This window comes from Tigriopus californicus, chromosome 7 (genome assembly GCF_007210705.1).
Source record: "Tigriopus californicus strain San Diego chromosome 7, Tcal_SD_v2.1, whole genome shotgun sequence".
Taxonomy (NCBI): domain Eukaryota; kingdom Metazoa; phylum Arthropoda; class Copepoda; order Harpacticoida; family Harpacticidae; genus Tigriopus; species Tigriopus californicus.
Genome location: NC_081446.1, coordinates 11,284,364 through 11,306,699, shown reverse-complemented (window position 1 = coordinate 11,306,699; position 22,336 = coordinate 11,284,364). Strand labels below are relative to the sequence as shown.

Sequence of the window (22,336 nt, the reverse complement as noted above, 5' to 3'; positions counted from 1 at the left end):
AGTGTGAGTTCTCTGGAAAGCCCATCAGTATTCCTTCATTGGAAACACTTTTCCGTCTGTTTTCCAAATGGATGAGTGATGTCAAAGTGGACGTTGTGCCTGGAGCCGTTACTTCAGAGTGCGTGACTTGTGCGATATCGACCTATAAAACTGAATGGCGTCATCAAAGAAGGCGGCGAAGAGAAGAGAAGCGACAACAACAGGAAGACCAAGGACCTCCGAGCAAAAAGATCCGGATTGAGGAGAATGAAGCTAGCAATGGAGGCAACGGAGAGATTCAATTAAGATGCTCTATTACCATGATACAGCGTGAAAATTCGACTTTTGCGATCAAAATGAAGCTCGAAGAAGGTGCCTTGGGCAAAGTGGCAGTTCATGAAATCCTAAATTATGTTAGAAATAAATATAAAGCCACGCCGGATTGAATAGATTATGATGGCAATTGTTATTCATTTCCAGCCAACCCCGAACACGAAATGGCCTTTTACGTGAGACATTCCAGACTTCCCAAGGACGAAGATCAGACCACAGAGTTCAAAGGCCATCGTATGTTGTCCCCTGAGGAGATTAACCCCAACAATGTAATCCAAGTTAAAAGCAAACTCCGTCGAACCCGGCAGTTTATATCCAAGTACATTTGCGGGATACTGAATACTGGCAAAGGCGGGTCCATGTATCTCGGAGTTTTGGATGATGGGGTTGTCGAAGGCTTTGCGATGTCAGTATTTCAAAAAGATCACTTCAAGCTATCCCTGTTGTCCTGTCTCTCCAATTTCAAGCCGCCCGTAGCTTCCCATCTATTCACCGTGAAATTTGTCCCTGTAATTGAGAGCTTCGACGACCCCGAAGCCATTTTGGAAAAAGTCGAAAACTTCGAACAACGGTCATTGAAAAGGACGTCTATGGATAGAGAGAGAGAGCACACCTTTCAGGTCCGATATTGCTGGTGTGATGTGGATGCTTTGGCGGCCTTTAACCATGGCTCCCTTCTACCATTCTACGTAATTGAGATCGTCATTCCTCCGTGGAATATTATGGATCAGAAGAATTTTGAGGCTTTTGGCCAGGTATGACCTTTATGGTGTTGGCTTGAAGTGACTGGTAGCTTTCGATGTGGCTAAAAGAATGGGTTTTAATATTTTATTGCAAAGAGATGGGCTTTCAGATGTTGATCAATGAATAGCTCGGGAAGAGGAGGGACATTGTTAAATTATTAAAGATGGCAAAAAAGAATTTTACTTTGCCCAGGGCTAGCGCCGCCTTGTTTGGAAGTATTTTTCGTTGTAAGTATTGAGAAAAAGGCTCCCGGAATAGAGTTTTAAGCGAATGATTTTGAGGGCAATATTTGAAAGTCGAGCATATATTTGTCGAACCTTTGGCCAATGTGATGAATAGGTAAATGATTTTTCGACTTTTATAGTATTAAGATCGGCATCATTGTAAACGTCAAAAGAAAAATTGTGATCGAAATGACCTCTCGCGGAATAGGGGTCTCATTCATTTTAAAGAACCTGGAAATCAGCCGCCAAGTTGTCAACGATAACCAGGATCATCACTGAAGTCGCAATTTTGGTTTCAAAGAAAAATTCACATTGTTAGGTACATCCCCCACCCTCTTTTTGGAAACATAGTGGTTTGTCTTTCTGTTAGGCACGCCGTCAACCCTGCACAATTTTTCATTAAAGTAAAAGGATGATTTGCTTTCTCTGAACACTGAACAGTCGCAACCTTTTTAATCTCTCCCAATACGAGAGCTCTCTCATTCCTGTGATGTTTCATCTTTGGACATCTTTGGACTTGTTCGACCTTTCGCAAACCAGCTAAACTAGAGGGCTTGTCTAAGCTGGATGAACTAATTGAAGCCCAAATGAGCGAGGTAAATTCAAGATGTGGCTGAAGAATCGACTTGTACCTCGTACATTCGTAATGTTCGAATTAAGAGAAATCGGCCTATAGGTACTGTGGAGAGACTTATTCCCCCTTTGCAAATTGGAAAAGCATGAGCTAACTTCAATGGGTAGGGTGTGAATTAGAAACTGGATTATGTTGTTAGATGGGAGGGACAGAGATTTCAAGATTTTGACGCATGATTTTCTAAATTGACTTGAGAACAAAGACAAGATTTTCAATTTCTTCGTATCATGTTAGCAAATAAAAATAAAAGTACAAATTGAGCATCATAGGATCTACAAGTGGATGAATGTGTCCGAATGCATTTTAAGATTTATGAAAGGTTGGTAATGAATACCCAATCTTGTACTCAAACTCTAGTGATCTATGCCAAAGCCACTATTTTGTCATTCACAGATTTAAGTCTCATTTTAGCCAAAATCCCTCATAGCTAGCGAATCCCAAGGTAACTTTTTTATCAACTTAATTAACTACAAAATCGATGACTGGGCGCTTTAGGTTAGATTATAGATCAGTCTTTTCGGTGTTACGAACTTCGACGCAATAGACCTAATTTTATCTCGGGTGAGTTGGCAATTCATTTTGAGGCATGATCGGGATTTGCGGTTTCAATCATGAGCATGGAAATTGATGTTCTAAATTTGATGGAAAAGACTTGTAGTATTGTCTCTGCACTTACAGGAGAGGAAAGCATCCAGCCTCCCCCCGATCTTCACCTGTGATGATGGTCAAATTTACTTGCGATCAAATACCTGTACCAGTAGCTGCTCTGTTGAAGATGTCATGAAATATGCCGCTGAAGGATCGATTTGAAACTGTACATGTAATAAATATACAATAACGACAACCTATGTGAGATGTTAATACTTTATTGCATTTTTGGAAGACATTCGATTGTCATTACTTCATGGGACAGCATTTGCAATCGCAAGTCTTACAATTGCAGTCTTTTTGGCAGCAGTCGGGCTTTCCGCACTGACATTTGTCGCAACAACCTATCACCAAAATAAACACCAATTGTAATTAGTTCATACAAGATTCAATTATTTTTAGCAATCAATTACCTTGAGGCATGTTGAATGGAGTGTTTCTTAGTTTTTTTTACGAGTTGTGTATCACTGAATGTGCAATCGTTGATTGTTAAACTGCTTGCTCTAGAGTGGTCCTTTTATATGCTCGGAATTGGCTTTTTGTTCAAAATGCTTATTGGTAAAGCCTTTGTCAGCAATGCCCTCGATCATTCATGCCACGGGAGAAGGGACCAGGCCCCATATCATCAGCAAGGCACTCCTAAATTCTAGAGACGGGCAGAAACGAGATTATGAACCCTCTGTTAGAAGCTACGGAAACCCAAAGGAGAAAGAACCCCCAAGACTTGGTCTTTCTTTAATTGTATTTCATTTACGCCATTTAGGCAAATGGAATGTCCTCTAACTTTGTTAACTTCCCGTTAAATTACTTTTATTGAGTCGTAGTTGGGACGTAATGATTTTGGCCATCGCGTGCTTTCCATAGTCGAAAACGTTCATAAGTTGGCCGATTTTTCTAGAAACGTGATGCCTTTACCGCAAGCTTGATTGACGTTTTCAATTGCAAAAGGGTAGTATTTAGTTTATTATCGGGAGCAAGAGGTTAAAACATTAGAATTTAGACTGTTCGAGAACCCCATAAAATATGACTTGATGAAACTGCAATAGGAGCGAAAGATCAATATGTTTTGCCAGGTTAAAGTGCCCTTCCGGCTTGCCATCGAAATTTAGTGACTATGTAAAAACTGGAACTGGGTCACGTGTGTGATGTCGCAGTTCTTCTCCCGTTGTGGAAATGGTGTTCAAAGGTTGCCTTACATCACATCTGGTCATCTTTGAGATAAAAGCCAAACTTAACATTGGCTAAAGGCTATCCAGTTTTAGTTACAATGAGGAGCAAAGTATTCACATTCATCAAAGTACGTATGTTTATTTTCAAACATTTATGCACAAGGAGCATACCAAAAAGAAAGACAGCTCCTTCATCGCTCAAAAATGATGAGTTTCTCAAAACTCTGAAATTGTTTTGACATTCCTGTTCATTGTTCATTGGCTTTTATAAGTTTCAAATATTGCCCTTTGCGGTAAGAAAAGCCCGTGAACAAAATGTTATGTTTTTTTTAGTTTGACGTAAGTGACGTTTGAACAGATGTGCCTACACCGACCTAAGAAATGGAAGGTCCGTGGCCTTGGGTTTTATTAACTGGAGACTATAACCATTTCTTTACTCAAGAAAGCAAGACGGCATGCAAGCTTCACAACCCCCGCTAGAATCGCACAAACGGTTAGACTGTGTCACATTGGTGGTTTAAACGTCGTAGTGACAAAATAATGCTATGTGGAGCAAATATTTGTAACTTATAAATGCTATCAAGCAAATACGAGCTTTTCAATCATAACTTCAGATTTCTTGACAAATTAGTCAGCGTGGAGTAAATAAGACCTAGGCATGACCCTTACACATTTCAGCTTCCAGCTTATTTAGGGTTAAGCATTGAAATTATATATTCAAATTAATCTATTCAAGATATATGCACGCATTAGTGAAGGTTTCTTACTTCAGACGACTGTTTTACATGCGGATATTTACTTCCGATTTGGTAAATGTATTCATGATCTTTCAAAAACGGGTTTTGCAAGACTGAGAACGGCCTACGTTCATCAAAATGGAATTACATTATTGAGACTTTGTTCCATCGAACAGATCTCACCATTGCGGTTGCAAAGCAAGAGGTTTGTATAGGCCATGGACATGTACACTGGACATATTTGAAGTCGCCGAATGTACCCGAATAGTATAACGGAAAATTTAAATACCATTGAATTGAATCTGCCGGCCAGAAATTGAAAAAAATGTCAGTCACGCTATCTAAGCCACGCAGATTCACTCGCAATCAAATTACATACAAAATTATAGGGAGGAACATGGCAATTTTAACGCTGTAGCTAGAAAAAAATCTTGTCAGACCGGTTTTTTTCTACTATTCAAGTTTTCAAATGTCCAAGTTTACTTTGAGCTAAACGGGTGACACAACATGGACGAACAAAGATATTTGACTTGTACGAATAAATGAGATGAATTCGTGGAAAGTTCCAAAAATATGTTTGATGTCAGTGGTTGCGAGAAACATCAAAGCACTCCTTGAAAGTGAATCAGACGTGTTTTAACCACTACAGAGCAAAAAAGAGTCAACTGTCACAAAATTTGAATTCCAATGTTAATAATCTTGAATTTTAAGCATTTCAGTACGTGAAAACTGGAGCATAATGACTGCAAATGATCAGCAGGAGTCTCTTTGAAAGGATAGAAGGTGAATACCAATCCAAGTTAAGGCCTAAATCATCGTTTTAGCCTGTTTCTTAATGAGATCAAAGCCTACCCGGGTATCCGACGACAACCGGAAAGCTAAATTGCGACCTCCATGTGTAGGCTTAAACTTTTTTCCTTTTTCAATTCAACACTCTTTGGAACTAAGATGAATCAAAAACCGACTGATATTTTATGGGTTTTTTTCCGTCCTTGTTGCCGGTCTTTTGAATGAAATACTTAAATGCTGTCTCCTTTATTTTTCTCATTCCCCTAATGGTCTGCGCTGAAGAAACCTCATTCCACGTTATTGTACCTTGTACTGCTTGCAAAATCCTTTTGAACATTTCCGGGAATGTGACGCCCAGGAATTTAATGAAGAAACTTAAAAGGATATATTTGGACATTTGGAACTCGAATATTGAAGAAAGCGCTATTTTTTTTTAAAGTTTGGCTATTTTTTCTGCAGATTATGGGCCCTTAACTTAATGATTAATGAGTAAGATAAGATAGACAAAGGATAAACTGTAAGTTTAAAATGGTTTCCATTTCCTGACAACAATTCTCTACCTTTCCTTTTGTATTTGCAATGCACGGCGGAGAAGGAAAATATTTGGCGGGTAACATGAAGTCTTAAAAGTCTAAAAAGAAATGTTCAATCTCTTCAAAGTGAAATAGCACTTCATTCTCTAGACAAGAACAATGAATCAATTTGTAAAAATGCTCATTTACTCGAGAAAAATTAGATTATTTGGTAAGTTATTCTTCTGCTCCCAAAAACAAGGAGCTAAGTTCGTGAGCTCTTTCTTGGGTTTAAGTCAAGTCATATCAAATTTTGAGAATGGCTGGAGCATTCCACCACGGAAAAAATTGAATACAGCAATTGTATTATCGAACCATCGAAGGTGATAACAACATTACAATTAAACGAGCTAAGAAGATGACACACTTTTAAAACCAACCAGTATCCATTTTACTTATAATTGGGTGCAATGTTTCATATAATCTACCTAATTCAAGTGAATTAAGGATAGTGCTTTTGCCTTCAAAGGCGAGATTCGAACCCACGCCCTCTGGGGAACCATGTCGTGCCTCTATCGGGTACATCAGACCACACAGCTACCTTGGTTTCTTTTCAATTTCATCTTGAATCATCATTCAATTCTGTTCTCCATTTGTGTGTGTGGATAAGGGTCTGAAATTGCTCGAGGGAAAGGTCGGGGTAACGATTCGAACAGGAGGCTAACAACTACGCCACGTCTCCTCTGTGATTGGAAGTTGTTTTCAAGACGACTGTCAATTTCCTGTTCCACAAACATAATTTTTCGCACCTTCCTATGTTTTGGCACCGAACTAGATATTTTTGGAACTAATTTAGGCATAAGTTGAATAGCAATTTCAGAAAAAGTCTCAAAGAACAGAAAGGGATGCAATGAGACTGTTAAAATTTTCCGCCTCTTTGTTCCATCAGCATTGTATGCTTGACCACGTTGTCAAGGAGAGAAGACTCTCTAAGTTCGATTTATGGGAAATACGCAACCTCAATGATTGACCCCTGATTGATTCAAGGTCTCACGCTGTCTATTTCGCGTGTTTGAACGTTTATGTTTCCCGCTTTTCGCATCAGCCGTCAAACGACAGCTGACTTAAAACCGAGAATACACACTTAGGATTTTTCTACCTCATCGAGTAGGCGTGTTCCAGTTTGTTCCCGCCACGCCCTTCGATAATGGCGCAGTCGTAATCCCAGAACCAACGCAACCATGGAGGGGGCCGCCGCCGCCACTGCCGCCGCCCGCATCGACGACATTCGCCGATCAATCACCGCCCTCAAAGGCCGCGTCACTAAGGCCGCCAACAAGGCCATGGGCGCCGCCACGGCCGCAAAGCAGCGCCCACGCAGCGCCACCGCCGACGCCGCCCTCCTCCGCGACCTCGACACCGCCTGCGACAAGATTCGCGCCCTCGACGTCAAGCTCAATGAAAAATACGACGAGATGGCCGACATTGCCGTCGCCGCGGACCTCGACACCGATCTTATCGAGAGCGAACGCGACGCCACGGTCGCAGACGCGTCTTCCAAACAGACCCTAGTGCTTACCGCCATCACTGAGTCGGAAGCGGCCATGTCGGCCCACAAAGCACAAGAAGCTCGCAACCTCGCTGTTGCCGCCACGCCCACTGCTCAAACAGTGCTCGGCGCCCCGACCGGCACGTCGGACCCGCTCGGCGCCGCCCACAGCCTCAAGGTTCCTAACCTCAAGCCCAGCAAACTGGCAGCCAAAGCAACCCCAGCCCAGTTTGGGGTCTGGCGGGAGGGTTTCCGAATCTTCTTCAACACTTCCAAGTACGAACTGTTCCCCCTTGAGACTCAGCGACAAGTGCTCCTCAACAGCGTCGACGAGACGTTGGCCGGCTACTTGGGCTTTGCCGCCCCGGCGGACACGCCCATCTTTGACCCCACGCCCACAGCGCCGTCGTTCTATGATCTGTTGGCGCAGCGTTTTGATGAAGATCATCCCCTGTTCATTCGCTGTTCAGATTTCTTCGAGTGCCGACAACAGCCTTCACAGGACTGGGATGCCTTCTGGACCACCCTGAACAAGCTCGCTGACATGGCCGAGCTCTAAAAGCTCACCCCCACGCAGCTCCGCATCCAGACCGCCATTGCCGGCACCATTGACATGGAATTAAAGCGCGAATTCCTCAAGTTAAAAGAACCAACGCTACAAGATATCCGTGCAACGCTAGCCATGTGGAAAAAGGTGAACAGGGGGGCCAAGTCTGACACGGCGGTCATTCGCGAGGTCAAACCCACAACAGGGCCAGAAAACCCATCACCACGGCTGCTGTCGGCCGCTGTGCTCGGCATGCGGCCGCCACCATCAGCCTTCCCAGTGCCGCGCAGCAAAGGCCACGTGCACGTTCTGTCGCAAAATCGGCCACTACCAGTGGGGCCCGGCCGCGTGGTACTTTGTCCTGAGGCCAAGAAAGGCGCCAAGCCAAAAACCACGTCCGTGGCGCGCCAAATCAAGTGCCCTGAGTCCTCCGAGTCGGACTCATCTGAGTTTGACGACACCCTCCCCACGTCGGTCATGCTTCACGCTGTTCGCGTCGGGTCTGCGCGTGCTACGGGCATTCGGGCGAAGCCCACTCCCAAGGCCGTACTGACTGTGTACAACAAGCCATCAAAAAGTCTATCCAAATGGCAGTTACCCCGATACCGGAGCCGAGGTCAATTGCATTGCCTACGACGTAGTCCGGAACGCCGGCTTCAAGGTCGTGGGCGCCAACATCAACCTTTCCGCCTGCAACTTGACTACCATCTCATGCGATGGCATGGTCAATCTCAAGTTGTACTACGGCGACCGAACCTACAAAACGTCTGCAATTGTATCAAAATCCCTCTTGCGGGACTTTTTGATATCTCATGTCACATGCATCGAGCTGGGCATCGTCCACCCCAACTTCCCCGAGCCGATAAACAAGCCCGCCCGCGCCAACTGTGCCGGCCACGCCAAGGTCGCCCAAGTATCCACCAATCTGGCTTTCGACTACGGACCGGATCCATTTATCAGCCCATTTACTGGTCGTGGCGAAGTGGATGAAAACGAGCCTTCCACTTACCCCGCCGACTCAAAAGCGGCTATTTTGCGCGATTTTCGGGACGTCTTTGTGGATGAGTTGTCCCGGACGACGGCCCATGAATTGTCAACATGCGAAAATCACGCTCAAAGAGGATCCGGTCAGCCGGCCTGAGCAAGCCGCTACCGCCCGCGCCATCCCCATCCACCACAGACCTGGCGCCAAGAAGCTGATGGCTCGCTCCGAAAGGGCCGCAAGCCGATCATCGAGCCCGTGTCGTGGCCGACAAAGTGGACTTCCCGCGCTCACTTCGTGCCAAAGCCGAAACCGGGCGAAGTCCGCTTAGTCAATGACTTTCGTCGCCTTAACCTTGCCGTCCAACGCCCTTTTCACCAGCTCGCTCCGTCCCTGACCTCATCAAAATGGTGAATCCCTTGGCGAAATCGTTCGCCAAGGTTGATGCCATCCATGGGTTCCAGATTCCGCTCGACCCAGAATCAGCGGACCTAACCACGTTCATTACAGAGGAGGGGCGCTTCAGATACAATAGAATGCCTATGGGCGTCTCCAATGCTGGCGACGAATTCGGCATCAAAACAGATCCGCATTTTTCGGACATCACGGACCTCCTGAAAATAGTCGACGATATGATGGTGCAGGCCTCGACGAGACTCAAGTGTGCTACCGAGTCCGGATTGTCGCACAACGCGCACGTCGACTGAATCTGAAGCTTTCACGTGACAAGTTTCAGTTGGGCCCCGAGGTCAAATTCGCCGGCCACGTGATCTCCGGCCACGGCGTCCGCCCCGACCCGGACCGGTTAGCCGCCATCACGGACTTCCCGCGCCCAGAACGTGTCTGACGTGCGCTCGGCCTTGGGCTTGTTCAACCAATTGGCCATGTTTCATCCCGACTTAGCACAAGCCACGCCCCTTCTTCGCGCCCTGCTGAAAAAGGACACAGCTTTTCACTGGTCCCCCGCTCATCAGGCTGAGTTCGAAGCAACCAAGCAGCTCCTCACATCCGATGTGTGGTGTTCCCTTTTGACTCCGCCCTCCCCACCACTCTATACACAGACGCCAGCAGACTCGGCCTCGGGTACGCCCTCATGCACGAAACACAGCTACGGGACAGCGTCACCTTGTCCATTGTGGCTCGTGTAGCTTGACGCCGGCGCAGCGCAACTACGCTGTCATCGAGCTGGAGGCCATTGCTGTGCAGTGGGCCATCCAGAAATGTCGCTTCTTCTTGCTCGGCGCGCCTTGTTCCATGTAAAGACAGACCACAAACCCTCGTGGGTGTCTTCGCTAAGAATATTGTGGAAACGGATAATCCCCGATTGCTGCGCGTCCGCGAAAAAACGTCTCCGTACTCATTCACAGTATCATGGATTCAAGGCAAAGATAATGTCATTGCTGATGCCCTCTCTCGTCGCCCAGTCTTCAGCCCGGACCCTGACCTCAACTGTGGTCCAGTCCTCCGGTCCATCACGGCCTCAATTTCAGCCGTGGCGGCCGCCCCAACCTCGCCACCATGCGTGACACGGCCCGCGCTGACCGCGACTACGCCGACACCCTCGACGCCATTGCCGTAAACGCCATCCCCAACAACCCCGTGGGCCCTCTTTGGCGTCTGTATGGCCACGCCTCAGCGCTGACGACGGCCTCATTGTGCTGGATGGCCACCGGCTTGTCCCACCCCCGCGTGCCCGGCCCGAAATTCTGGCACTCCTCCACAGTGGTCACCCTGGTACACAAAAAAGCCCTTCGGAATGCCTCTCAAACGGTATTCTGGCCGGGCTTACGGAACGAAATCATCCAGCAAGTGGCCGCATGCGCCGCCTGCCAGTCGGTGCGCCCATCATTGCCTGTCGAGCCAGAAATCGTCACAACTGCCGATCATCCCATGCAGAAGTTAGGCGCCGATATGTTCACGTTCGCCGGGCACGACTTTGTACTGTTTGTGGACCGGTTCTCGGGATACCCGTTCATCAAGCGTTTAAAAACGACCTCGGCCGCCAAATCCACGGCCTTCTTGGCGCACATCTGCCACATGTTCGGTTTCCCGACTCCATTCGGGCGGACGGCGGCCGCAGTTTCGGGGTGAATTCGAGGCTTTTTGTGACACGCGCAACATCCACCTAGAAACTTCCGCGCCGTACCACCCTGAGTCGAATGGTTTGGCCGAGGTCACGGTCCGGGAGATCAAACGCCTCATGAAAAAGTGCCACGAGACAGGGGAAGATTTTGACGAACAACTGCTGGCATGGCGCTGCTTGCCACTAGCCGCAGGCGCATCGCCGGCTCAAGCATTCTTAGGACGCCGCCCTAGGACAGCTCTCCGGCTCTGGCCACGCCCCTGCCGGACCTAGACGAGTTCCGCGAACGTCGTCACGCCCAGGCTGCCGCCCACATCCATGTCGACCGCCCACGCCTCCCCCTGCCACCAATCGGCTCCACTGTCTTGGTCCAAGACCCAAGACCAAACGCTGGCTGGACCGTGGCACGGTGCTTGAGCACTACAACGCCCGTTCTGCCATCGTCCGCTTCGAGAACGGCCGTCAAGCAAGGCGCAATCGGCGCCACCTCAAATGCATCAACCCGAAGGGCCCTCTATTCGCGCCCTGCCCCATGAGCCGGCTGACCGGCCCCACCCCGCCCTCCACCCGTCACGGCTCAGCCGCAACGCCCACAGCGCCAACGTCGAGCGCCAGTGCGCCTTGATCTGTGAGCTCCACATCGCTATCTCTAGCCCCTTCCAACCTTTCTTCGTTCCCTACAATTTCCAAATTTACAGGCCCCTGTTTTTTGTAAATGTTGTCACGTATATTAAGCGTGAGAATATGTCTTGTTAAGCCTCCTTCATCGGCTTGGGGGGAGGTGATTGATTCAAGGTCTCACGCTGTCTATTTCGCGTGTTTGAACGTTTATGTTTCCCGCTTTTCGCATCAGCCGTCAAACGACAGCTGACTTAAAACCGAGAATAGACACTTAGGATTTTTCTACCTCATCGAGTAGGCGTGTTCCAGTTTGTTCCCACCACGCCCTTCGATAAACCCCCATTTTTTGAACACGTCATCATCAATTGCCTAGAGAGAATTCTTGCCTACATTTATTTGCCAATGTTTGATAAACGCCAATGGTTATGATTTAAAACTCTTCCTTGCAAAAAGTACATGATGGCTCATTCGTTGTTTTTTCAATGTTTCGAAAAGTTTGACGATTTCAATTGTGAGCGAAAGTTCCATAATGGGCTTAGGGCTTGCCATTCACAGCGAATATTCATTTTAGACAATAGGGTATGGGAGACCTTGAACCCGAGACAAATTGATAATGAACAAAATTGATCATCGATTTTTTCTGTTTCTATATGTTTTATATTTTGGAGCTCTTACTGACCAAAATCCCCAACCTTAAAAACCTTTAAAAAACATAAGAAATGGTGCAGATCAAAGTATAGAGCGAATGCATCGTGGGAAAATATTAAGCAAACTTCTATATAACTTATTCGCTTTGTTTGCTAGATACGAGACGGCAGACGGCAAACAATTGTAGATAAATATTTTTTGTTGATAAAACCTGCCAGGTTGTTTCCTTCCAAACTTTGGGGTTCTAGATCTAAATTTCATAATCTGAAGAGCGAGGGAAGCGCATGCGTGATTTGGGCTTCCCTCTTATTCAATAAAAAGTACTTCCCCTGATAAGAGCTTGGGTTTAATTCATTCATGTTATAAACTACTTAATAAGAAACGTGACACGTAATCTCTCTAGCCTCTCCGATAACTTTTGATAAAAGGGTTACATCAATGTGAGGGTAACAGTACATGTTTGGACCATTAAAATCTCAACAACAAAGATTTTCTCGTCAAGTCAATGTCCATGGCACGGATTGCTGACGCGCAAAGCGCTGTTTTGAAAAGATGAGCATTCTTGAGTAGATTTTTCTCAGGACGTCAAAGGTCATATTTGAAGCCCAAGGGGGATATTGGGAACACACTTCTCCTTGTCACTTTTTCATAGCTTCGTGGACTTTCTGTAAGCCTTGCCATATCTGAGACAATGACATGAGTTGATGTTCCGTTTCTTTTGAAGCACCCTGTTCAACGGCCGGAAGGTAAATTGCGTGCTCAATATTTCGGCCAAACGACTGGGGACATTCGACGAGGTTTCCTGTTTAATCTAGATGCAACTAACTAGGCCATTGTCCAGTCAATCAAGTTTGCATCATTGCAAGTATATGTACTAAGTTATGTCACATATTTCATTCAAAATTATCATAGTGTCACAACATTATCATCGCTTATGGTCATCAGCACAATTATATCCCATCATGAGAAGCGAAATCATGAAGAAACATTGCCAAAGCAACCGAAAAGGAAGTAGGGAAAGTGAAACCGATGCTACTTTCAATGATTACCTTTTTGTCCTTTTGCTATGTCTTTAGTACCTCAGTTAGGCTCTAAGTGACAGTTAAGACAGATTTTGTTCAGTACTTAGATCCTGTTAGTCGCAATGGATGGGAGCCTCAAGCTACACAAAAATGGCTTATCTTTTGCCCGGCGAGGTACAATTTCCTAGTTTTCGTGAGCTAGCCTTTTGCAAATGTACCGCCGATTACGTAGGCTGATTCTTCCAAGTTAGTTTCTAATGCACACATGGTGATGTCAGAAACAAGTCGTACACTTTCAAAATATTTTGCATGGTTAGTGTCCTGATTGGGGTCGTTTTCTCGAATGTGATGGTTGTTTGTCGATGGCACAGGTAGGAGTTTCCAGTAACTGCTCTCGATATGGATTTAGGTTTTTGCGACGAGATACATAAACGATCTGTCATACTACAGTTAATGTAGGAATGTAGATAGGAGTATAGGAGGAATGGCCAAGATTCCACTAGCCTTGAAAAGGACCTAGAAATAATCTATTCTTGGGTTACTAAGAGTAATATGGCCCTGAACGGAATGAAATTCCGCTCAATGACCTTCCAGTCAACTGAATACTCCACCTGTAGATAATGGAGTTAAAGATATTGAGCAGGTCTCACCTATGAAAGGTTTAGGTTTAGTCCTCCAAAATAATGGAAAGTTCGATGAGCATATCCAGTTGAAGGTGAGTAAAGCTTTTCAAATGGATATGTCGCACGTTTAAGTCCAGAGAGAGCATCACGATGCTAACTCTGAACAAGTCAATTGTCCAGCCACATCACAGGAATGAGAGAGCTCTCGTATTGGGAGAGACTAAAGAAGTTGGAACTGTACAGTGTTCAGAAAAGGTACGAAAGGTATCTGGTACTGTACGTCTTCAAAAGCATTCATGAGCTTTGTCCCAACCCAGGGTTTAGGGTCAATTCTAGTGACCGTAGAGGCTTAATGTGCGTATTGAGAGGACCTTCAAGCCCTCGAGAATCCAGGCTAGTTCGAACAATGAAGTCCACCTCTCTTCTTTCTCGGGATCCTTCATTGTTTAATTTGCTTCCCTCTAATATTCGTAGGGAATATGTAGGCGTTGTTGATCCGGTAGCATCTTTCAAGTCAAACTTGGACAAGTTTTTGACTAAAATTCCTGATCAACCTTATATTCAAGGACTAGGTCGATCTGCCAACTCAAATTCTTTGGTGGACCAAATATCATATAAAGATTGAAAGGTAATAAATAGACGAATTATAACTTTTCATTTTAATAGTACTGGGGATTACATTCCCTGTAACGGTTAGAAAAGCCCGTGAAAAAACCAAACCAAACCAAAAAAAAGAATGGCAATATTTAGTTATTTCCCAAGTTCATCTTACGTCAAAATGAGGTACTTCGTTATATTGTTCGCAAGGTTCGGCTTTTATTTTGTAACGTTATTCTATTGCTTGAAGGAGAGTACTGGTTCTTAAAATCGTCCCAAGAGGTTCTTGAAGATTTTCATACCCCTTAATGCGAGGATGTTTTCATCTTGGCGTCATTAATTTCACAAAGGATTGCCATGTATCGTTCAAACGGATGGTTTCTTGTACAGTCAGTTCTGTTTGGTCAAGAAATGGTTCACCTTATTTTTCCTTGTTTCAACATTAGACCTAGAAAAGCGGGAGGACAAAAGTGCTACAATTCTTGGTCTTGCTCGCTTTGTCAACGCCCTGTCTGGTTTGCCTTTTTGGTTTCAGCTTACCGATTTTTTGTAACTAATAGCTTGAACCTTAAGGGCAAGACAATAGCACCAAGAAAATACGCCACCGCACTGTACTGCTACAATTTCTTCTCATCTTAAATATATACATTTTATGGCAAATGGCCAATGAAATTTGCCTTTATTTTTTTTAAATTTTAACTGCTCATAAAATCAATATTGTGGCTTCCTCCAGGCATTTATATGCAAGTGAAAATCCTTCCTCTATCTTTTGTTCAAAATTGCAAATATGAAAATCCCCTCTTTAGGATATTCAGTCTGTCTGCAATCTAGGGTTTAAGATGCTATAACCATTGGTGGTAGTAAGTTTGAAGTTGATATGACGTCTTTCATTAGCAGTTGTAAAAAGGGGTTGTCCTCGCTATTGACCGCAAATCAGAGTGAGAAAAAAAGAGCATCGACTATTAGGAGCTGAGATTCATCTATAAATATTGTATTTAAGAGGATGCTAGAGTGTCTGTATATGTATATATGTGGCATTGTAAGGTTTTCTTGTTCTGCTTTTTTCTGCTGTATTGGTGTTGCTTTGCTCAGGGTACATGGAAAGCACGGTTGCTTTAGCTGTATAGGGTAATTCTAATTCAGAGTTCCTTCAATTTCAACCATAATTCGTGACTTACTGGTTCAATGAATTTAGTTTTTGCTAGAAATACAAAAATAGCTTAAATTGTTGTGAATGCAGATAAAGAAATAACTTTCCATTCATTTGAAGCGTTTAATTGGACTCGGAAATTAGATATTGCTCAAACTGTGGGGCCTATTTTTGGTTAAGTGGCATTCCCAGAGTGATTTTTTTTCATAGCAAGCGCACCAATTTACAAGAAGCTTTGTCAGGATGTTCTTGTAAGACTCTTGTTCACACTATATTACCAATTACTAACCAAAAACTTACTGATGGTGTTTAGCACAACATCTTGAAAATAAGACATTTAGTGAGCATTGCTTATCAATTGTGATTTAGGCATCACCGATGTTATTTTAAATCTATTTGCATTCCAACAAGAAACATCAATCTTTACAAAAATGGTACTAATCACGTAGTTTGTCCAACGATTTTTTTTTAATATTTAAAATTCTCAATTCCAACAATTTAGGTCTAACTTGGCAAGGAAAGTTTCGTGACAAAAAAAGGAATGCCTCCTTGCTTTAGAATCCTTGCCTTAACGTCTGACTTTTTTCTCATTCAGAGTATTAGGGACCCGCTCCTGATACGTTTTTTTTTAAATGAATACTAATATTCAATTTTCGAATTCTCTAAGTGAAATAGTGCAAGCGACTACTAGCTTTGCTTCTCAAAACCATTGCTTTCGGTTCATACAAGATCGGAGCTTGAGAATTATCCTCAAGTTTCTAACCAACGAATATTTCGAATCAGCTTAAATAGATGGACAAAGTCGACAAATTAAAGAAGCTACGTGACATTTGACTAATGATGACTGACTTTGCATTCATTATTCATTAAAGGTTTATCTTTTAAGGTTAAAAGATTGTTAGATTCGTAGAAAGGAATGCTTTCTTCGCATGAAATGTTTTAGTGGCGATCACTAGTAGCCTTGCAGGATTCACTGAGAATAAGTAACGACACGCCCGAGAAAAATAAACGATTTATATAGCAGCTCTTTTGCACGTAGATTAACATGTGTTGCACATGTGTTTCACATTCATGTTGAAAAGGACAACGTATTCAGCACTAACATTATTAGTTGTGTAGTGCCCACAATCACACAATGGGTTCAAGTGTTTTAGGCAACGAATGAGTCGTCGATTCACTCCAAGCAAGCGTCAATGGTGCGCTTTATGAAGAAGCAAAAAAATCACCAAATATCTAGTGAAAGGTCTATTTAAACATAAACCTCCTCTCCGCAATTCGCAGCATGTTCCTCAATAAGTGTTTTGGAATACTTTTGATTGCAAATGGGACACTCCACCAGGATATTTGATGCCTTACTCCTCTCTTTGAAAGAGTTGGACACTTTTGATCTGGTGGCAGGAGGAGGTTGGGCGTCTCTTTCCGGGGGCAAGTTCACTTCCAGGCCGTCACTCTCTGGAGACCGCCCCTCGCAGCTTGCCGCATGTGTTTCGATGATGCTCTTAGCGTAGTTCCGTCCGCACAAGGGGCATTGAATGAGTCTTTGACCTTGGGGCATGTTTTGGCTGGAAGCAGGCCTTCTTTTAGTAGCCCCTCCATTATACGAGGATGCGTTGCTGCCGGGTCTACCCAGATTACCTCGCTGTCTGGGCATGCCAAGCCCGTTAGAGCGAGCGCTTGTACCGTCTCCGGGTGTCCGGTTGGGAGGAGTTTGAGTAGGAGCAGACGCCTCACCCACCCCATTGCCACGCCTTACGCTACTTACGGTGGGCTGTTGATAGTTGGGTGAGTTCGATGGCGGAGCACTGGCTTTTCTTCGAGGGGACCCAGAAGTGGGTGCTCCATCCGGGGGACTGCGGAATGAAGACGATCGTGAGGTTCCATTCGAGTTGGAGTGCAAGTTGGGCTTCATCCGATCCGAGATGAATGACTGTGCATGAAGATTGGACGTCTTGGGGGTTTGACTTTGACTCGGGGCGGTAGGCATGGATCGAGTTGAAGGTCGGGCCTTGTGCGTGGTTGAGGCTCGAGAGGCGGACTGAGAGCGATTCTTAGGAGAAGCACTGGAGGACGACGTGGAGCTCTTTCTGGGATAGCTCGGCTCCTCCATGCTTTGTGACGGAGTCATGAATCTCATTTCTCTTCTCACCGAACCATCATCCCCGATGACGGTTCGAGTGATATGCACCGTCCCGCCCCCACCTCCACTTGTGAACCTCGTGGTCTGGACATTAGGACCATCAAGAAGATCATCAAAGAGACTGCCAGTGTTGGACAAAGAAGCGGCGTGATTTCCGAAGAGGGATCCCGTGAGGAACGATTGGTGGAGGCCGGGTCCAAACATACCTCCAAATGGATCTGAAGGATGATGGTGCATGTTGTGGAACGGGTCGTGCCCGCCAAAGAATGAACGGAACACCTCGAATGGATCCATGGGGTGGAAGGAGAAATTGCGATGAAAATTGGGCTGCTGTTGGCGACGAGCAGAACCGTTGGTATGCAAACCATCTTCTCCATAACGATCGTACGTGCTCCGTTTATCAGAATCGCCCAACACTTCGTAAGCTTCTGCAATCTCTTTGAATTTCTCTTCGGCATCCTCGGCATTGTTCTTATCGGGATGGTATTTGAGAGCCATCTTGCGATAGGCCTTTTTGATATCATCTTGTCCCGCCTCACGGCCAACGCCCAATATGGAGTAATAATCCTTCCCCATTGTGCACTAGGGGAGTAAATTTTCACTAGTACGAAAAAAATTGCACTTTTCTTCTTCAAAGAACGCTTTGTTTTTGTTCCTGAGATCAATAAAGACTATCCTCGTGATTCATTGCTCTCTGTTGGGAGGACCTGGAAAAGAGGAAGAAAGATGAGCCAATGCTACATTCGTACCATGTAGGGTACAGCTCAGACACTGACTACACAAATAACACGGCTTGACAAATGGGGGTTACGTTTCTTTTCTTTTACTGATAAAAAAGGCTACCCTACCAGACCTTCGGAAGTTTGGCTCAAACGTTAGGGCACGGATTCCAAATGCGAGAGAAGTATGGTCCAAAAAACTTGTTTTGTTTGTAGTATGCAGTCGACTGGGTTACTAATCTTTAGCCAAACATTGGGGAACGACATTCGTTTCCTTGAACCTTTCTCGGCAACAGTGCAACATTTGTAAAGGCCGAAGGTGCCGTGCCCGAGGAGAAATTATGTGGAACACAAATGACGTCATTGGACAGTTACAAGGCTAATCATAAAGAGCTGATGCTGCCCACACACGCTCAGTTTCAGGCAAAGATCCTAGCCGACTAACCTGAAAATAACCGGACCAACCTTTCACTCTAGAAACAGCACTAGCCAAAAAAACGACCCTCTTTTTCCGAGTTAGTTGGCCAATTCTTCGAAATGGAACAGTACGTCAGGAAGATGGGACAAGGAAATTGTGTCCGAATACTCTCGGAACCACGGATCAACTACGTAGTCGATGAAATTCATACAGATTTTCAAGTGCAATCATGTGCATCCCAATATCGACTTTCGACATCCCATTCTAGGAATGGTTAGTCAAGTTCGACTGTCGGTTGTGGTTTCACACTGAATGGGTTCACCGCCGATTTGTTGAATTTCCTTTGATATAAAAAAAACAAAAACGGAATTCAGTCAAGGTTACCAGCCAAAAATACGATGGCATTGGTTGTTTGCCGGATTCTTTTTGTGTGTGGGGGAGGCATTTGCTCTTGTGAAGAATGAGTAGCACAAGAAGGGATTTTAAACTTGTGTGGGATTTCCAACACTTCCGCAAATCCATCTCCTCCGCTCAGTCAATGATAGGGTAGCTCTGCCCCATTTTTTGAATGACTTGAAACAAGCTATGGCATTCAAGGAATTTGAATTGCAATTGAAGGCAATTCTATGCCATGTGGTTAGTCAGACAATGATATGAAACAAATGAATAAGCTTTATGTTCGAGCTGTTTCAAACTTAGTTGGCCGATCACAACTTTGGGCTCCATCCCATTTGGTCCCCACCTACAGTTTGTGGTGCAGTACCTTTCGACCCTTGAAATAACGTGAGAGGCTCATAAATTTTGGTCACAAGGTGACTCACACTTAAATAGGACTCAGAGCTATCGGCGACAAATAAGGCGATCGAAGTATGCAAAGAATCGTCTCGCTCTAAAGACTCCTTGTCACCCAATTCAAACTGCCAGACCAAACAGAGACAACCATGCAATCATAAATGAGCAGACGTGGTAGTAGCTGGCTCGAATTTTTAGATTGGTTGGCAATCTGTGTTCAGAATGCCTCCATCAGTTGAAATTTCTATACAGTTTGCAGAAGAAAGTTCGCTAGAACATTAATTGTGCGTGGAAGAAATGAACAGTTGTGCCAACATGTGCTTAGAGGCATGATCATGTTTCCATGTATGACGAATTGACGGTTGGAGGGGTGTTGTCGATTATGTCATCCTCAAGAAATATCAAGCATTCAACGAAGAGTAAGAAACCAAGACACTCTGAGGTCGGCTTCGTGGAGAAGGCACGCTGCATGCAGTTCTGGATGAAAAAAAGTGGATTGGAACTACAACAGGGATGTGAACGAATGCTTCACTATCGTGGAGGTCATTTACACCATTTAGTTGCCTTCGAACTGGTTAGGAGTACAGTCCATCCAGAAGGGAGCAAGAAAAAAAAATAAGTGTAGGAGGAGCTATTGTGGGTGTTTGGTGCAAGGACCCTTTAGGTCCCGTTCTACCAACGAATTCTACTCGGTGGGGAACTAGGAAGTTGGTGCTAATGAAATATCATGACATCGAATTAAAATGCTCTTGTAACAAAACCAGAAAACCAGAAACTTGTATATTTGTTTTCAGGTGTGATGAAGAGGCTTGGGATGGGACAAGAACCAAATGATTCTTTGTGTCATTTGCGTATGCATGATGATACGAGTGGCAATGCAAGCACTATTAAACAAATGACGCCCGCAGTTGGAATGGACGCCCGCAGTTGGAATGGACTACGACAGTTATCTTGAACCAAATTGCTCTACAACACATGATACAACCATAATTGGTTAGTTGTTGTGGCCCAGGGGGGCCTGAAAGTGAAAATTTCTCCTCATATTAGAAACATTCCCACGGCGAATGAACCGATTGCTTCATACACCGCCTCTCAGAGTCATGTATGTCAGCTCAATAGGAAACTTCAAACGGTCGCAATTTTACCCTTCAGTAAGCAATATATCTGTCTCAATAGGGCCACGGAGGTCATGCTTCATGGGTTCAGGTGGAAGAGTATGATTCGACTTTCAGAGGTCAATCAAACGATATGCATGAATTTAAGACGGCATCGCCTTGGCACTTCATATTCCAACGTTCCATTTGCCATCATGCTTACTCACATCTACTACTCTCAACATGACGGGGATGATGACACTTTTTCTCCCATAAACCCCATTCAATCCCTCGGAAATAAATTCATGGTCTACATGACGAGCAATTTCTATCAAATCTGATGTAGCCATTCTGAACTAGTTCAGTTGGATTGAGTTTGCAACCCGTTTCACGAAACGTCTGAAGTCTCCCAATGAGCGTATTGGGACGAATTAAGCGCCATCTGGTCCGGTTAAGTAACACAAATAAGCTTAACGTCAAACTGGTTAATTAGTCAGCCATGAAACTTACACTTAAACACGGGTGAATTGGTAATCGCGGGAAAATTGAAAAAATCACTGTGGGGAGCGTCGAACGAAGAACCAGCACTCCAACATTGGAATCGACACTGTTCTGGCCAAACTCAAGGCTAACACCAAGGCGAGATTCTCATGGAACTGTGTAGAAGACCAGACAAATGGCTTCACAATGCCTATCCTACGCAGTTGCCTGGCCTGAAATCTGGCCCCAGTGTTGCCAATTGGGAGGCGGAGTACTAGAAAGAGGGAGTGTTGGAAGGCCAACGTATACTAAATAGGTTTTGGGTGGTTTAAGTGGTGTTATGTCTCAAATGACTTGTTAAGACTGCTAGGAATTGGAATATGTGTGGGTAATCAATAACCAATCAGAAACAGGTTTCCTTATCCGTAGAAAACTCGAATTGGCATCACTGATCACAATCAGGAAAACATGCCTGAATGGAGTTAGTCAGAGCGCCACCTAGCGGCGTGAATAGGCACTCGTTCCTTGCTTTTCTGGAGCATTCCGCCATCCATGATCTCATCCCCGGCAGGCGGAAAGATACGGGCCCAGGGATAGGCCGATAATGCTTGTCATTTACCTGCTGGATCCAAGATTAGATTCATGTAGAATTCGCGCATGTCTAGGAATCATGGCTGCATGCATAAATATAAAAAGCTAATGAGGCTGGCTAGAATTGCGATCTCTGGCTAGCTAGTTTCAATTCATTGTATTCAAACGTCGACTGAATTTGAGATTGGAGAGTAACCAAAAATTATGAGAGAAAATATTACACAACAATTCGTCGGACACGAATTGCAGATACTGAATAATATTCATCTGGGCTTGCAATTTTGTACCTAACATGATACGATGGGTCGAGGGGGCATGATAACGATTAAAAATACTTTGAATTTCCCGCCACTTTCACCCTTTGTGTCGTGTTGCACCATCTGATGGCATCAGATGTTCAGCTCTGTCTCCAGGCCAAGGCCGTTTCGGCAATGATCCAAATTTGGCTGTTACTTCTACAGTGTGACCAAGAGACTAGTCGGGGGCATTTTTCCATGGCATAGAATCACGACTG

General features: G+C 44.8%; 3 protein-coding genes and 2 long non-coding RNA genes across 6 annotated transcripts in view; 3 read left to right on the top strand and 2 right to left on the bottom strand.

Moving 5' to 3' along the window:
• LOC131883475 (U6 small nuclear RNA (adenine-(43)-N(6))-methyltransferase-like) overlaps positions 1-459 on the top strand; it is a 2,067-nt gene extending 1,608 nt beyond the window's left edge. The window contains exon 3 of the mRNA XM_059230957.1: positions 3-459. Within this exon, the coding sequence (XP_059086940.1) occupies positions 3-425 (423 nt within the window). The 3' untranslated portion in view covers positions 426-459. The remainder of the gene's footprint in view (positions 1-2) is intronic.
• A 17-nt stretch (positions 460-476) lies between these two features.
• LOC131884117 (protein tofu-2-like) lies at positions 477-2,732 on the top strand. The gene is made up of 2 exons (XM_059231780.1): positions 477-1,067; positions 2,593-2,732. The coding sequence occupies exons 1-2, from the start codon at positions 477-479 to the stop codon at positions 2,722-2,724; spliced, it is 723 nt and encodes a 240-aa protein (XP_059087763.1). The 3' UTR covers positions 2,725-2,732.
• A 32-nt stretch (positions 2,733-2,764) lies between these two features.
• Positions 2,765-3,632, bottom strand: LOC131884118 (uncharacterized). Its single transcript, XR_009373686.1, has 2 exons — positions 2,976-3,632; positions 2,765-2,906 (listed from the first exon to the last, which is right to left on the bottom strand). It is a non-coding gene; the product is annotated as an uncharacterized LOC131884118 (long non-coding RNA).
• A 9,057-nt stretch (positions 3,633-12,689) lies between these two features.
• Positions 12,690-21,069, top strand: LOC131884119 (uncharacterized). The gene is made up of 2 exons (XR_009373687.1): positions 12,690-13,592; positions 20,452-21,069. It is a non-coding gene; the product is annotated as an uncharacterized LOC131884119 (long non-coding RNA).
• On the bottom strand, positions 16,586-21,485 carry LOC131884116 (dnaJ homolog subfamily B member 2-like). Of its 2 annotated transcripts, none has more exons than XM_059231777.1 (2): positions 21,262-21,485; positions 16,586-18,435 (listed from the first exon to the last, which is right to left on the bottom strand). In XM_059231777.1, the coding sequence occupies exon 2, from the start codon at positions 18,302-18,304 to the stop codon at positions 16,841-16,843; it is 1,464 nt and encodes a 487-aa protein (XP_059087760.1). In that variant the 5' UTR covers positions 18,305-18,435; positions 21,262-21,485; the 3' UTR covers positions 16,586-16,840. The 2 variants fall into 2 exon arrangements, with proteins under 2 accessions (XP_059087760.1, XP_059087762.1); XM_059231779.1 differs by lacking the exon at positions 21,262-21,485 and adding an exon at positions 20,979-21,112.
• Between the last annotated feature and the right edge of the window lie 851 nt (positions 21,486-22,336).

What these genes read in the sequence shown, in the direction of transcription:
- LOC131884117 (XM_059231780.1), top strand. Translation starts at nt 477, where the DNA reads ATGGCCTTTTACGTGAGACATTCCAGACTTCCCAAGGACGAAGATCAG. An exon ending in ATTTTGAGGCTTTTGGCCAG is followed by an intron (nt 1,068 to 2,592) that starts GTATGACCTTTA and finishes CTGCACTTACAG; the next exon opens with GAGAGGAAAGCATCCAGCCT.
- LOC131884116 (XM_059231777.1), bottom strand. Translation starts at nt 18,304, where the DNA reads ATGGGGAAGGATTATTACTCCATATTGGGCGTTGGCCGTGAGGCGGGA.